Raw genomic sequence first — 17,599 nt, 5'->3', positions numbered from 1 at the left:
TGATGCAATGGCCAATTCTATTAAAACCGAAAGGGACAGGGAGTCTCAGATAACAGTGACATAAATAGTCATATTAATTCTGTTGCTTCTTGCTCAGTCAAGCATACATGGAAGGCAGCTAGAGAAATTTTACTCAACATGTGATAAATATGGGGCCTGAGAATACTGTGTGAAGAGGAAATCCCTGGTTACATAGGAGAATTACAGCAACTCATAACAAAGTGGTCTTAGGGAATGTGATGGAAGAGTTGAAACTACAGGGGCAGACATGGGGTAGGATAAATCCAAAGGAAATCATGCCTCGACAATTTAACTGCTCATGCAAAATTTGGTATGTTCTGAGGAAGAAAGGAGTCTGTTGAGGAGGAAATAATATATGGCAACATACCTAAAGATAAATGGCGATAAGACTGTGGACAACAGGTACTATGCAAGCATTATTTGAAGCATGGTAACGTGAGGAATAGGCTGAAATCTTTGTTGAGGAAGATGGTTTGTGAACATATGAATCTGAAGCCACTTGTAGCTTTGAAACCTATTTAAGGAACATACTAGTATTGTGTATTCACTATGTCAGGTACTTGTCCACACTTTAAAAATAAGCAGAGAAAGCTGCAGGAACAGCTCATGGAAGCATACCACTATGTTTCAAAGGCACTGAACTTGCTGGTCCACTTTTACACAGATTCTATTATGAAGAGCTTTAGTATATAACTGAAAAAATGCTAAACTTCACAGCATATGAACTGTTCTTATAAGATTATAAGGCAGATGATTAGCTAATAAAATACATTAATATACTATCAGAGCAAATAAAATACATTTCTGCAGAAGAGATTAGCATAGATGTTTCAATGGGTTAAGAATTTCAGTGACAGAAAGTATATTTAATATATAAAATCCATATAATGAGAATCAGTGGGAAAAAAAAGGGCAACTGTCATGTGTCCAAATATCTTCATAAAAAGCTGCCAAACACAAACATTTCTCAGCAACAAAACGTTCTACAACCGAGCAAAGTATATTTAATTCAGAATTTATGATGTACCCTCATCATGGATTTTATAGTTACAAATATTCCTGAACAGATGGATCTCTCCAAATTGAAACAACACTTACCTTCTCCTGCTCAGTAACTCCTAAATGGCTTATGATTAGAAGGGCATAAAGATTGTTGTTGGCTTATTCTAGCAAAAGGACAGCTGAGAAGGAATACAACCAATGTGTATAAATGCACCCGGAGGCGAACACCTGAGAACTAATTAAGCTAAGAACAAATGGTTATAAATTGGCCCAAAGAAATTCAGGTTGGAAATGAAACAACCTGATGTTTTCAGATGAAAATTCAATTTATTATTTAAAAAAAAAAAAAAAAAAAAAACAGGATGACTTGGCTGTCTATAATACCCAGGGCTTGAACTCAATGGTTCAGCATGTCCTCCCACTTCCAATCAGATACTCTAAAAACATGACAAATTTTAACATTCTTGTAAAATAAAAATTCTGCTCACTGAAAAAGCATGATATAGGTTATAAATAATACAAAAATAGATACTCAGATGTGAATGAATTTCTAAAGGTTTAAAAATTGATTTGCATATTTGCATAGTTAAATAAAACAACAAACACAACCCATGGATGCTTATTCAAGCTATCAGGACTATGAGGGTTCCTTTCAAGCAATAGGCAAGGCTAACAGAAATCTGCCTAAGCACCATTACAGCAACGATCTCTAGACCATTTCACTTCCTACCAATATTACTTATTTGCATTCCTTTCCACCCAAAAATAAGGACGAGAGAACAATGCAGACATGGCAACTTTACAGAAAATGAATAACAATCTTATTATCTTTGATTCTTTTTGGAATTTGTTTCCACTTTCACTGCCACAAAACCCCCCCAAAATAATAAAGAATAATGACCAAAGTGCATATGGGATATACCAGTCAGAAGCCTGGCCCAATGCACATATGGCATACACCAATCAAAAACACTGGCCTCTTTCACTGACTTCGGTAATTTTTTTCTTTTTCTTTTTCCTTTTTTTTTTTTTTTTTTAAACCAGACCCTATTAAGAATACACACAAATTTAGCAGTACATTTAGAATATTCAGTGCTTTTTTTCATGGGGCATTTTTTTCCCTAGCTACTAAACTAGCAAACTTGGCATTTTTAAAGTTCACAGTAGGTAAGTGAACTACTTCATCCTTGGAACAGACTGATTCATACATCTTAAGGTATCAAAAAAAAAAAAAAAAAGCTGTTTCATCATCAGCTGATGCTCCATCAGATCCACATTTTAGTCTCAGTTTTTAATGATTTTATGTAATTTATTTTTAATCATGAAATACAATTGCATTTTATTTTGAATGCCTTTGTAATACTCATGTTTGATAGAAATGCCATTTTAATTGATACACTTTTTTTTGGCAAATGCAGAACACATTTTCTACCTGAAAAAATCTTTTACTTTCTTTTCCTTCTCCTCCTCTTTTCCTTTTTGTTAAAAAAAAAAAGCGGGGGGGGGGGGGGGGGGGGGGGGGGGCGGATTCCCTTGCTAAGTCACATTCTGTTTCTCCAAGAAATCTATTATTTAAAAAATAGGCATATCTTAAGCAACCAACCCTCCTTGTCTAGGAAGCCCTGACTAGAACATTACAAACATTCTCTTTTTGGACAGAAGCATATTTAAATACTTACAAAAACAAAAAGGAGATACACTGCCCAGACAATGATGCTATAATCATTAATATGAATCTGAAAACCAACCTTCTGAAAGACAGGAGATGCAAGCTAAAGATCCCATGGGAAAAAGGGAAGTTTATCTGGAATCTGCTGTACTATTGGTACCCACCCTCACCATTGGACAGCTGGATAATACAGATACAGCTAACTCCAGTGTTTTTTGATAGTGATAACTAAGTTTATCTCTAATTACAGTTGCTTTGCTTTATTTAAAATAGTATAGATATATTATTTTGGGGGGACAAAAAATTGTCCATCAGACAGGTAAGCTTTTTTCCATCAAAAAATACTATGCTAGTAGTTTGCACTACTTTTCACACTATTTTTCACTTCAGACTGAATCAGAAATCAATTATTTACCAGATTCTAAACTGAAGTTATTAAAATGTCTTTGCACTCTCAGAATTCCTCTTTCCTATCTTTCCTTCATGAAAAGAAAATAACTATTGCAACCAAGATTTAATTGCAACAGATGGAGGGCACTGGCTAGTATAGCTTTTTTTTTTTCTTTCTTATTTTTTAATTGAAGTGCTGTGGGTGGCAGGGTAAAGATTATACAATTAAATACATACATATGTAGCATGCATGTATACATACATGCATATATTCACCACTATGTGCCTATTTATAAATCGGAAATTCTAAGTAATTAAAAGGAAAAATACAGGCAGCTTTTGCAGGTGGAAATTGAATGTATTTACAGAAGCTTTAAGGAAAACATTTTTGTGTTAATACGGTGCTATGACTGTTGAAAAAATCCAATGAATGTGATGACTATAAATATACACACCATTCTTACAAAATTCAGGACAATGTATATCACTGCATTGTTATTCTGCTTCATTTAATACTCACAGACAGACTGTAAGAAGGTTCCAATATCACTGGCACTGACATCTTCCCTTGAAGATTCAATTTTGTTAAGTAAAAAATCTTTTCTCCCACAATCCTCTCTTTTTTCATGCGACGTACACTGTACAGTCTAAAGCGAACTGCATAATTCCCAATCATCTCAGACTCAACGTGATTAAATTTGAATGTCTCTGTGAAGACAGGGCACGGTCCCCGCTGGATGCTGGTTTTTGCTCTCTGTTTCTTTATAGGGAGAAGAACTAGGTGTACTTGCCATGAGCTTCCACCTGTCCTGCTGTATGTAGGAATATCTGTGACAGCTGTCACTGTCACCAAAAGCTTCTGTTCCTGTGAGTCATAGTCAAAAGTCACATCCAGTGTGCCATATTTAGCTACTGGCTCAGGATCAAAAGGTTTAGGAAGCTGTGAAGATGATCCTCGGGCTGACATATCCTGAAGAAGAAGAAAAAAGCTTTTATTTATTTATTTATTGTATTATATTATTAAGCCTAGCATGGAACTATATAGCTTTCTCTAAGTAACATGAAGCGACTGTGATCTTTTTGTTCATTTCATAAACAAAGTAATTAAACACTGAAAGCCTGAAGAGATGGCTGACTAGCAGCCAAGAAAAAAAATCAAAAGATTTTACCTGGCCAATACTGCCAAAAGCCAGGAGCCAATCAGACAGAGCTTGGATTAAATTAGGCTGTATTTATGATCTCTTCTTCTCTGCCCCACATGTTAAAATGCATACACATATGTTACAAGATATAATTACCTTACTTTGGTGTGAGTATACACACATTTTAAGTTAACATTTTGTAGTGCTTTAAGACCTGGCTGGTGATTGAGAGCACAGTGAGAAGCCAGCAAAGAATACAGGAATTACAATACCTATTTGCACATGCAGCTCTTGCTGCAGTGAACAAAGATTCTATAGATGTGCCAAAAATTATCATGGCTTTATTAATGCAATTTTACCAGAACTGTGTAAAGTGAGTCCGTTCTGAACTTTCCATAAACAGCATCATTCCTAAAACTACACTGTAAACTTAATTTTAAAACTGCTTATTGTCACTTCAATTTTTGAGTAAAATATTCATCCACTATGTTTTTAAAACAGCTAGTTTGATAATGATACTGAAACAATATTTAAAAGGGGTCAACATAATATTTACATAAGTTATCCCAAATAGGTAAAATAAACATATTCTGTGTGTTTTCATACTATCAAAGATATACTTGCTTATATAAGTAGATACTACAATATAGCCTTTCCAATCTAAAAATGTTATGTTCTTATTTTAAACTGGATGCTACATAGCTATGGGAATTCCTTCCTCTGACAACTTCATTCTACAAGTTGAGAGGTTATAAAAATACGCTGACAATATTCTCCGTTCTTATTGTGTACACTTACACTATTGCCTGGTGTGACATGTAATGGGAAGAACCAGGGTTAGATCTCCTGTACTTTGTTATGGTTTGAGGATCATATGTACACACTACGCCTTTTTCAGCAATGAAATTTGTGCTGACTGTGGTCCTAGCTGAGGGCCAGACACATGCAGACAGCTAGGTACTGGAGGACCTTGCATCCATACAGCAGGTGGGCCTTCCAGATGTTGCACCAACACCTCAGAATGCACCAAATTACCATGGGGTTTACTAAGACAGAAACAGCTGTTGGCACATCAGGACTGCTCCTCAATATGTACTTCAAAACTTCAGTTAAAGACAAAAGACAAACTGTACCAAAAAAAGACTCTTCTGCACATTGCATCAGTAAAACAGACTTACCCATTACATACCAGTGCAGTAATTGGTTGTTAAAGATATATCAAGGAAATGTCAATAAAAGATGAATTCTTTGTAGTAATACTAATTAGATATCATTATAGTTTGTAATGGAAAAAGGGAAAATTAAGTGGACCAAATCTCTATTATACTATCAACAATAATAAAAAAAAACTTTATTATTTTTTTTTCCCACCATTAAAGATATATTATGAGATGTTCAACTTGTAAAGTGTTAACAGATTCACAGGAAAAATATATGGAAGAAAAACAAAAAATAATTCACTCTTATTGGGAAGTTGTTTGAAAATTAAAACTTAACAATAACTATAAAGAACAATCTGAAATCCCATTGTAATATTTTCTTAATTTTTTTTTAAATGATGAGCTGTAATATGTGTGTTCATATTTCTGTACACTGGTCTTTAGAAAAAAGCTCTTAAAAGGTTGCATTGCACGATACTTCAGAATATTCAACTATGTTCATTTACCTCTGGACTCAGGACAGCTGTGCTATCACTTGGTACATCCTCTTCATATCCTTTGTTATGAAAACTTTCTATTTCGTGTCCTGTGCTTCCCTCACTCGGACACTTATATGAACATCTTGGACTGTTGCTACACTGGGAAAATTCACATTTACCGTCTCCAACTTCAGAAGGCGTACATGAAAGATGAGGAGAACCACTATCATCCTGGTATGGAGGTGGCTGCAGTTCATCTAGCGGAGGTGTCCTTCTCATCCTCTGAATGCAGTTAGCTGAGAATAATGAAAATTCTTTACTTACTTTCTGATTATTTACTGTTCAAAGTTCTGTAGAAAACAGTAAGTCCAATTCTGGACAGCATATTTAAAATTGTTCTTAACAAATACTACCAAAAAATATTCATTCAAAATGGAAACAAATTATCTCTCAGATGAAAGATGTGGAGAAAAGCAAAGGATTAAATATATAGTCAAAATGAACTGTGTAAACCATATATAAATAAATATAGCACAAATATGACATGACAATAAGTCTAGGTTTGAATTTCGGTAATGCTTACCTTGCAAAAACCTTTGGGTATCTTGAGTCACATTCTGCACAGGTGGAATGTAGACCAATTAAGGAAACAAAATACACTCCCTAAAGCCATGATATCAAACTTCTGATTACCTCACACGTAGTTGCTCAGTCAGGGAGATAGTAAATTAAACTCTGAGGACAAATAAGTAGTAATAAATGCTGACACAAGCCTTTTCACACAAGTGAACTCTGCTCACCTGTGAATTTAACAAAAGAAGCAGTATCTCAGAGACAGATTCCTTTCTACTTATTTAGAATGGCTACAGGTTACATACCCAGTGTCTAAGAACGTAGACGCTGGGCCCAGCCACCGAAAATAGCAGAAAAAGTACCACGAGCAATCGGGTGCCTGGGGGTGAATGCTTGATGCTTAACATCTTTGTTTCATACAGACATATGAAACCAGATAGATGGAACTGTGGTTATACATGCCCTCAGAAAATAAACCCAGGATGCATGGCTATGAATACAGAAAGTTAATTCCAAACAATTACATTTCAATTTTGGTCTCATGTTTTACACCATGCAGTGTTACAGAGTTGGGAAGAGACAGTAAGGTATGCTGTAGCTGAAATGAAAGTAGTTCTAAGGACACGTAAAACCTGTTTCACATATCATTTCTGTCAGCTATAGAGGTTTTAATGAAGGTTTCAATGCCCCTCACATATAAGAATAACTTAAACACAAAAATTTCAGACATACCACTTTCACACAAAGGAAAAATCTATCAAAAAAAAGGAAGTTAACAAAAGTACGAGCATTAGTATGACACAAGTTTTGATTTCAGATCCTGCTAAGAAAGAAAATTATTTTCTTTCCTACATGACAGAGGTGGTATATTTTAATTTCACCATCAATTTTTTGCGTAAGGGATTGCCCTGCCTATGTCCTAAATTCTCACCAAGTATATAAACCTTTTAATTACTTCAGAGGCCATAACCAGTTTTTCAATGTATCACTTGAACAAACAGACTATGCCTAAGAGTTACCCCTTTATGGAACAAAGTTGAAAACAGTAACGCGGCACTCTCAGGCAACAAGAAGTCTCACCATTCATGGGAAGCAAACCCAGACACATTGGCTAGAAGAGAGCCACAGTCCATTGCGATCGCCAAAGCTGGGCAATGGAGGGACAGGAACAGCACAGCTCATTATGGAGCATATCTACGGCACCAATATTTACAGGCCTCAAAGTTCATCTCTTTTGGGGAATGCAGGGCTCTACCACCGGGCTCCTAATGGAACTTCTCTGAGTTTTAGCTAAGACAAAAGAGTGATTACAACAATGCAAAGTGCTCCTAGCAAATGATCCTGGAGTCAGGAATCCTCTCTCCTCTGATAAACCCATCAGAGGCAGCCTCCATTCAGAGTGATCCCAAGTAAAGCTCCTTTGCTGTTAGCTAGCCCAGCGCCACTAACTCCCGAAATGCCAGTCCCAGAGAGCTGGAAAGGAAAAAAAGAGCAGGCAGGGAATCCTACACTCCACCTGCAGCCATTGGTCCTGCAGATGTACATAGAGCCTTACACATGAAACCGAGTTCTCAGGTAGGATCAGAATCTTGAAATCACCATGCAGGAACAATGGGAAAGATCTAAACTGCAGAAAACTGAGAGATGTGGGAAAGCACTTTTTTTTTTTTTACATAGATAACTCATGCCTGTGAAACTAGATAGGCACCATTTTAGATTTTAAACTGATATTTTAATCATAATAAAATAATAAATATCCTTTGACTTTCTATACGATCAAAACAGGACTACCTTTTCACTACTTAAATAATTAAGTATGCATTTAAACTTAGAGCAACAAAATTTCTGTTCATAGTTGCTCAAAGGCAATAACAGCCTTAAAGATACAGTAAATATCATGCAACTATGACTAAATGTCATTCTTTTTTACTTGTAGTCTGCAATGCCTTTTTAACCCCCAGCTTTTTCACAATCTAAAGAAACAAAAATGTGTCTGGGTAACTAACAACACCATTATTGTCTTACATTAGTAAATAAAAGGCTCTATGACTCACTTTTTTTCCACTTTGATGAACTCCATTATATTTCCCTACGGGAAAACTGCACAGGCTGCATGACAGAAAACATACTTTTAATGTAGGTGGGGAAGAAGTGAAGAAAAGAAAATTCTTATTAACCAGCTGTGATTTAAAAATCTCAGAAAAGCAGAACACTGGGGCAGGTTTTACCTACTTATTTCTGAAAGTTTAGTTACCAAACAGAAATAATGTGTAAACGCTTAAAACAAATAACCCATATCAGGTTTAAAAGTCTAAGGACATCTTTATCAACAGGCATATACTGTTTTTGAAGAAAGGGTTTCTCTAAATAAAAAGACACTTTTAAATGACCTTTTTAAGTGAACAAATCTCATCTTAAATTAATTTCCCCTTCCCCACAGTAAATGATTTGCTAAAATGATGATTTCATGCTACAGTTCTCTGAAAATACTGTGATGTAATTTGAACTACATGATTACATAATTATTGATGATATCAAAAATAAACAGTATCACATACAGAAGTGAATACAAGAATACTGAATAATGTCTGATACTAGGTATTTTCCTTAAAAATTACATAGAAGTAGTAACTAAAATAATCAATCAATCAACAACACTTTGCATATGTATCAAAGTTTAAAATAAGAAAACAGTGCTAATGCATGCTGGCCTACCCCTGGTTATATTAAAGAAAAATGTTTGGATCTGAAAAAAAAGCATGTTCTGAAATGTCTATTTACATATGGGATCTATAAATACACCTTGTACCTTTAAAGTGTAAACTTATATGCGGTTACATTTGTGCATACTTGTATACTGTGACACAAAGAATGCCTTTCAAAGACCTCTGAATGTGGCTAATAAGATTTGCTGAAGAGTTATTCTTAAGCAAATGGTTACAGTGATAATCCAAAATTAATTGGAGCATCCCTTCTATGCAAGTTTACCATGAATTTTTCTGCTCTTAAACAACATATAAAATAAATTTTACCAATTCCCCCAGTAAACTTCAGCATATTAAGTTATCATAACATTTTGGACCAGTCAGTGTGAAAAACAAGCCAACATATATCCCAAATCCGGAAGACATGATTAATCACAGAGAAACCAAACCTTGTATAGCCTGAGGTTCCTCCTATACAGGAAATGCAAGAACAGGGAGGAAAGAACAAAAAGGAAAAAATAAATTTACAGATAAAGATCCAACATCCAGTTTTCCACCCAAAATAAGTGGATATTGTCATAACGTGAATGAAACAAAGTTGTTTAGTAACAAATATTGAGTAAACTCTAACTTGAGAATATAGTGTATTGCTCTCGATAAACGGATTTGCATAATCAATCTTAGGTGTTAACTGCTTTAATTAAAAATTTCTTCCTTTAGTGGGCTGGAAAAATACTCAAATAATTTTAACAGTATAATACTAGCTCAACAGCTGAAGAAAGCAGACATTACAAGCAAAATACCTGACAAAGTCAGATTAGCATTTTGCTGGTACGCTCAGAAATTAGAGCGCATAAACTGTCATTAGCACATTTAAGTCAGAAGTAAATAAATGCTTTCTTTTTAGTACTGTTTGTCAAACAACCAAGGTTAATCTGTTTTCCTAAATCTCTTTACGTGGGATTGATTGAAAGCCGAGGGGACATGATACATATCTTGCCATCAGCCTCAAGAGACTGTCAATAAATCTGACTCAGCGATTACATTTGTGATTAAGACTAGAGTATTCCTAGAACACACAATTTATAACTATGAGAAAACACATGGACTTTTTCAAAGTCATTTTTCCATGTGGAATTCCAATATAAAGATATATGAACTTTCTATATGAAATGTTTTTCTTTTAGGTTTTCAGTTACTGTTTGATCTTTCTACTCCCAATGTTCTTCATTTCTCCTCTCTGCCCTGGTCCCTTGTGGACCACACTAGGCTGTACAACATTTTACCATGAAGCTGGCAATGTTCCTTTCCATGTTTACAATGTTTAGACTTTGCTATCTTAATTAATTTTCCCAAAGGTTGTCAGAAACAGCATCAGAAACCAAGCTTTCTTTAGCCTGTACTTCCTAATTCCATGACTGTCCATCTCAAGATAAAGAAATTATCCCCATGGTTGTAATTCCCATGTCTCATAAGCAATAATTAACTACACTTTTGCAAATTTTAGTTTCTCATATATATTACTTTTTAAATATTCATGCTATTGTGGGAGGCAGCATTAACAGAAAACCTATGTGGGAATCTGGTTTCCAGTTACTTCAAAACAAATAATCACTATATAAATTAATAATTTTGCAAGTCATATTTTGTAATTACCAAGAATATCTTCATACTCAAACAGTATCTTTTCCTCCTATGTCTCCACATACACCATATTTCAAATTTTTTTTTTTAATCTAACATAAATTTCAAGTTTTCAAGCCTTCAAGGGGTTCTATGTAAATGTTAAGACAATTTAAATAAAACATAAAATGAAATACTTGTTTAAAAATTAAAGAAACCTTTCTTATTCTGAATGATTAAATACCCTTAGAGATTTCTGATATGCAGCACAGACAGTCCAAATGGAATTTTCATGTTTGAACTTTTCTACCATCTAAAATATTACGTTGACTGAATTACCCCACACTACGAGGAGTATAAAATATAAACATTAAATATTGAATGAAACCTCAGGGCTCTCCTTCCCTTAAAATGAAAATCTTACATGCATCTTTGTGAGGAAAAAAAACCTTATTATTTCACAATAAAACAAATTATCTCAGCATTACGCTATTTCTGTTCCAAAAGAGTTATGGCATAAGTCTTGCTTAATGAAATAAGGGGAATATAGGATTGGTTCTGAGTGATTATGGGCAAGTGAAAAAATTCTTATCAGCTCTCTTCTTCCATTTGCCATATTTTAGACTTTTATTCATAGTAAAACTACTGTCTACATTAAGCAATTCACCCTTAAACAAGAAAGCAATCACATACAATTTTTTGGAAAAAAATCCTTTGTTTCCTAATATTTAGAAAATTTACATATGCTACAAGCTTGATCCCAGACACATGGAAATTAAAACAGTGTTTAAGGACTTAAAAGTTCTTAAGCTACTTTCAATTTTCTTCCTCAAGAAAGGCCTAAGACCTATTGACACTACTGATACTTGCATAGTAAATTTATTATTATAATTTGCCTGTTTACATCATGAGCCTGCAGAACTACAGCTTGGTTTTGGTTGCTGGAAAAAAAAAAAAAAAATACACTTTTTTGCACTTTCTAGACCACTTCTGATTTGTAAGACCTTTCTTCTTGTCTAGTGACAAGAAGAAATATTCATTCTGTTATAAAGAATATGGAACACTGCTACACTGGTGAAAAACTCCAAGCTTTCTCTTTCCAAAATTAGCCTAAATTAGAACATTTAAACTACAAATGCATTATTAAAACATTATAGTGAACTAACTGTCAAAGACATTCTTTTGTTTCCTTCCCAAATATTTTGGTTGTCTTTCAATGAAAATTATATATTAGCATCTCTTGAATTCACTTCCTTACAATTTAAGTATCATTCTCAGATTACTTATACAGTATTTTTATTAATTTGACTAGAAAATAGTTCAACCTAGTTCTTTTTGAACAGCTGTCCAAAATATATCTAAATACCGTATAAAACTATTGGTTAAAAATGTGACTTTTATTGATGCAAATATCAACAAAACTTCTCTCTGGAAGATTTTTTGGGGGATCTTTTAAAAGGAGGTTTTAAAAACTCCACTTTTGTGAGCTTAGATCCAACTCTGCAAAACTTTTTTGAAGCAGAGACCTTTAAGAAGTGAAATTATAAAATTGTTTGCCTTTACTTCCACAATTATATTTCCTTAGGTAAAATATTTGTAACATGTTCATTCAGCATCCTAAAAACAAAAACTTATTTTCTGTTCAATTCAGATGTTGGTTTCACCTTTTAGCCAACTTTTTACACTACTTTTCAGACCACACTGTTGACTAACTTCCTAAATTAATAGCTATTACTCTGCACATTTGATCACTGTTAACTTTTTCCAAATTAGCAAAACTGATAGAAAAAAACACCACTTTCAAAAAGAGATATTAAATCATAAAACTTTCCCTTTTTTTTCCCCTCCTTTTAAAATACACTGGAAGTCTTACTTGCTGAAGGAGATTGACAACCAGCTTTGAAATCTTAAGAGTGCCTTGGTGACAAGGAAATGCCTTTCATCATCTCTGAAAATGTATCCAAATCCAACTCTCTGCAGCATTTATGGATGCATGAGAGAAAATTTCAAGTTTAACAGCTAAAAAGCTCTGAAGAATCCACCCACTGTAAACAACCTCAAGACCCTGAAAAACCCAATTTCTGACCAATCTGTGGACTGTAGCAGCTGGATGGGGACTGTAGAAAAACTTTTCTTGTCATTGCTATACTTCAGTTGTGTACATTTACCATTTTAAATCACAGCTCACGTTCCAGTCCCATTTAATACTACTATACCTCCAATACAGGAGTCATGTAGGAGGATGAGGTGCTGGAAAGGTGAAAAAGACCCCAATGAGATACAAAATCAACTCCCAGTAAAATATTGTAACACACAGCTAATATTCCTGTACTGTTCTGCCTCTCATTGTATTTGGTCTCAAGTGAGGAAAAAAGTATGATTTGTAAACAAGATCAATGTGTTTTATATATATAATGTTCTTGAACATTTTAATATTTTTGGTTTATTTCAGGCACATTCATTTTTGATTTGACAAAAAAAAAATGCAAAGTTTTCCAAATATTACAAAAAAGACCTCCAAGTTGTAAGTTATTAATTTAATGACACAAATAAGATCCATGCAGCAGTATACACTGCACTTAAATGTGTTCCTGAATCACCAAAATTCCATTTATTCATACTTTGAATTTAAATAAGATGCAAGTACTACCTTTAATGAGAACTCCTCCTGCAGCTTAAAATACTCCAACTTCAGTTTCTTAAAAAAATAACTTCACCTCAGTAGCTGTATTTTGTAACTTTTTACTAAAAATTCTGTAAAGCTCCCATGTATTTTAGCTCTCTATTTATTGCTATCTTGATTGGTTAAAATGAAACAGGAAAGATATTTTCCATCAAGAACTGCTTCCAGAATAGAAACACAAAGCTGGCTTTAACTCCTTTGCCTTGTTTTTATTGCAATTTTATGATATAATACTCTGCTGGAGTGAGTCGCTACCACACAGCTGCACTACAATGATTCTACATGAACCTTTTCAGAAGAGCATGTGTTAAATTTTCTGTCCGTCCACTTAAGATATTTATGTGATGCCGATTTAGGCATCTCATAACTGCTGATACATACAAATATTGTGGTGAAAGAGTAGAAGTTAATGTATTTGGCATTTTACAGACGGAAAACTGAAGTACAGATTTAAACGAGAGGCAATAAAGATTGTTGTGAATCTAGCTCTGAAGTACTCATAATCACACAGAAAGCTTTCAATGAAGTGTGGAATTGAAACCAAGTCTTTGAAGTCTAGTACCCTAGCCATCTCTCCTGGGTTTTATTTGTTTATTTTTACTTCAAGCCTTCTAAATTATTACTAATCTAAGAATACAACTGAATAGTTTACCACTACCAGGTAAACCTCCAAGCCACTAGCTTAAGAGAGAGAACCCCACAGAACTTTCCATTATCAGCTTTGCATTGAAAAATAAGGAAAAGAAAATTAAAAAATTACGACATTAGTGTGGGAGAAAAAGGAAGAAGAAGAAAAAGGCAAAAAGAAAAGGTAGGCATGATGATTCAGAAAAAAAGTGATAGCTTGTTGGTAAATCAACAAAGGAATGAGGAGAAATAAAGGGAGAGAAATTTAGTAGATCTGTAAAGAAAATGAGAAAAAGAGCAAACAGCAGAAAAAAAAAGAACAGAAAAGATGCAAGCAGGAACAAAAAAAAATTACAAACACCTAAAATAACAAAGCAAAAAATGACAGAGAAAGGAAGGTGAAGGAAAGAGGAAAATAAAACAACGCATGACATGCAAAAAAAGTGGTTCAGATCTGAGAAAAAAGGAATGTCAACAGAGCAAAGACATAAAAGAGAAATTAGAGATACCTGATGGGTGGAAATATTTGTATTTGTAGGTGAAAATCTACACAACCTAGAGAACACAGCCAGCTACATTCCAGCAGAAGTAATAGGCTTCTCAAAATAGGCTTTTTTTTATATTTATATTTCATATCTTTTTTTTTCCTTTTTTTTTTTTTTAAACTTATGGGGAAGAGACAGTAGTAATTATTCAGATTTTGAGATTCAAAAGGACCTCAATTTCTCCTGTCTGTTCAGGCACTTTTTTCCCTTCTTTTTTTTTTTTTTTTTGACACTGGCTCAGTGACATCCTTTAGTAAAAATGGATGGTATTTCCTACCATATAATATAGAATATTCCTGTAAAACCAATTCTAGAAAACTCAGTTGTTTGTTTTTTTATTTATTTTTAAACAGATCCTATAGCTTTACCAAATAATAAGCTGCTAGAAGCTATGTGCCAGAAAAATTAAGGACCATCTTAGTTTGCAAAAGACCCTAATAGTTCAAAAACAGCAGAGAATTGTCTATATATGCTCATGAACTGTATATATGCTCACGCCTGTAGAAAGTATGCTTAGAAATAATGGCACAAATACCACTTCTGTGCACAACCATCCAGAAAAAGAAAGGAGAAAGAGACATTATTAAGTCAGAGAAAACGAGTATGCTTTCAAACTAAGGTATCTTTCCTTCACACATCCAGTAAAAGGATTAAGAATAGACAAAAAAGAAGACATGGATTAAGTAGCAGGGAGCACATGAGTCTGCTCCACTCACTCCAGCAAAGCCTCAAACTAGTTTCTCAGGGTATACAGAAACATGACTACTGAAAACTGAGTTTTTACACTTCTTTGTGGTGATTCTGAGACCTCCCACTGTCACAGACAAGTTGCTTTACTAGGCTCGTATATACGATGCAGCTGTTGCTATGTTTCCATAGTCATATAATTCACAAAACAGGTAATTTGCTGAATTCTGACAGCACTAGATGAATATATGTCTGGCTGGTGAAGATATTTTCATTCAGCCATACCATGAAGTCACAAGATCTTTGGGTGAGCTTGTGAGAGTCAGAGAACAGTGGCCAAGCTGCATATTGCGTACAGAGGGCTCATAAGATCTCATCAAACAGTAGGAGACAAATTGTTCTTCCCTGTCATCCACCCAAAGAAACAATAATGCTAAACAAACAAGGATCAGAGTGCAGCATATTATTCTCAAACCTTTTAATTTCCCAAAACACTAACTGAAAAATTGTGTTGTCATGAGCACAGTTCTATACTTAACATATTAAGCTTATTAGGGGCTGTGACACTGAGTAAAAACATGCATATCCAACAAAATTTTTTCTCATAAACCTTTCTTATATCACTTAAAAGAACAAAGTAAAATGTATGTATCTAACCTGAAACTGCTGTTTGAAGCTGCTTGTTAAATAAGAGACTTAAAGGTGATACACAGCAGTTAATTAGCAATCAAAGTCTGACAGCTACAGCTGCAAAATGTTTGTATGGTAATTTCAAAATTGAAAATTATTTATTTCACTCTACATGAAATTAGTGTACACTCATTAGAAAGCGAGTGATTATCTTGAAAAGTATTACTGGAAGATTTCAGTAGATTTGCTACAGCATCAGAAAGCATACAACATATTTCTCCAGACCTATTACCATCATATCCGTTCTCATGATTTGGTGTAAACATGGTCTTTAGATCTTGACATCACAACTGAAAACATACTCAGCAGAACGATGTTTAACAGAGTTCACAACCAGAACACCTTTTTTTTTTTTTTCCCCTTTCTTTTCTTTTTTTAAATCTCAGCACTCATAGTTTGAACTACTTTATTAAACTATATATAAAGCCAGTATATGCAACTGATGTACATACACAATGCAACAAAGAAAGTTCTCATTAAATGTAAGGAAAAAAAACAACTTTGGAATGAGATCGTTTATAGACCGGAAGAGTTTACCCACAGACTCTGTGTTATCCACTGCCTGGAAAGCTTTAAAAGGTCTACCAACTAAGACCCAGAGCAGCCTGTTCTAACTTTGAAGTTAGCTCTCTTCCAGATCAGACCAGATAAATTCCACAGGTTCTTTTCAACCTCTGATTTATTGATTCTACAGTATATATTGGAAAAACATGATCCCCATCCCTGATTATCTAGCACGGGACTATCTCAAATATAGACACCTCAAATTCTATAAAGCCACTTCTATAATACAGTAATTTAATAATTTATAGTAACATATAGCTCCTTATAGCTACATATATATATAAATATAAGATATACTAATTACACTGCTGTATTCTGATTTAAATACATATACCTTATCAGCATAACCTTTCATCGTATAAAAAAATAAAACTACATAAAGCAAAACAGGAAGTGAAAGAGATTCAGAATACTTTGTTATCTGGTGCTTTTCTACTGCAGTACACCTTGCAGCTGACGAGTCTTAGACAATTCAGCATCACTGACATTTTTACTTTGATAAAATGAACATGACAACATACTGGTTTTAGGTAAAAACCAAACAACCAACCAAAATTTAAATTCTGCAAGTAATATAAAACTGTTGTTAAACACATACTTGTAAACACAAATATATACATACACACATACCCCAAGGCCACATATAAGAAACAAGAAAAATTCAAGGTTTATGAAATATTAAATATAATTAAGATTACACTGAGGAAGTAATATCCATAACAAAATGCCAATGTTAGAAAGCAAATATTGACCTTTATAATTTATCAAGTGAAAAAGCCTCAATTTGCTCACTATTCAAACTTTAACAATAAGTATGATAGCTTAGATGGCAGAAAGAGGAAAAAAACAGTATTTGCTATAACTTTGCATTAACATTTTGACCAGTCAACAATTCGGTAGCAATGAAATATGCAGTTTGATTCAAAGTAAGACAAGGCTATTTAAATAACTCAAAATAAGAAATTGGTATTGAAACATTAGAATTTTGATAAGCGATCACAGCTGCACTAGAATTAGTTTCTATAGCAACAGTGGAAAT

General features: G+C 34.0%; 1 protein-coding gene across 5 annotated transcripts in view; it reads right to left on the bottom strand.

The window, feature by feature from the left end:
• Positions 1–17,599, bottom strand: part of SYT14 (synaptotagmin 14) — an 88,437-nt gene that overhangs the window by 24,187 nt on the left and 46,651 nt on the right. For all 5 annotated transcript variants that reach the window (XM_040554058.1, XM_040554060.1, XM_040554061.1 and 2 more), the window contains 2 exons: positions 5,891–6,159; positions 3,603–4,052 (listed from right to left, as the gene is read on the bottom strand). In XM_040554058.1, coding sequence (XP_040409992.1) covers positions 3,603–4,052; positions 5,891–6,159 — 719 coding nt within the window. The remainder of the gene's footprint in view (positions 1–3,602; positions 4,053–5,890; positions 6,160–17,599) is intronic.

This window comes from Cygnus olor, chromosome 3 (assembly GCF_009769625.2).
Source record: "Cygnus olor isolate bCygOlo1 chromosome 3, bCygOlo1.pri.v2, whole genome shotgun sequence".
Taxonomy (NCBI): Eukaryota; Metazoa; Chordata; class Aves; order Anseriformes; family Anatidae; genus Cygnus; species Cygnus olor.
The sequence above is the reverse complement of the archived record's forward strand: the minus strand, read 5'-3'. Positions and strand labels throughout refer to the sequence as shown.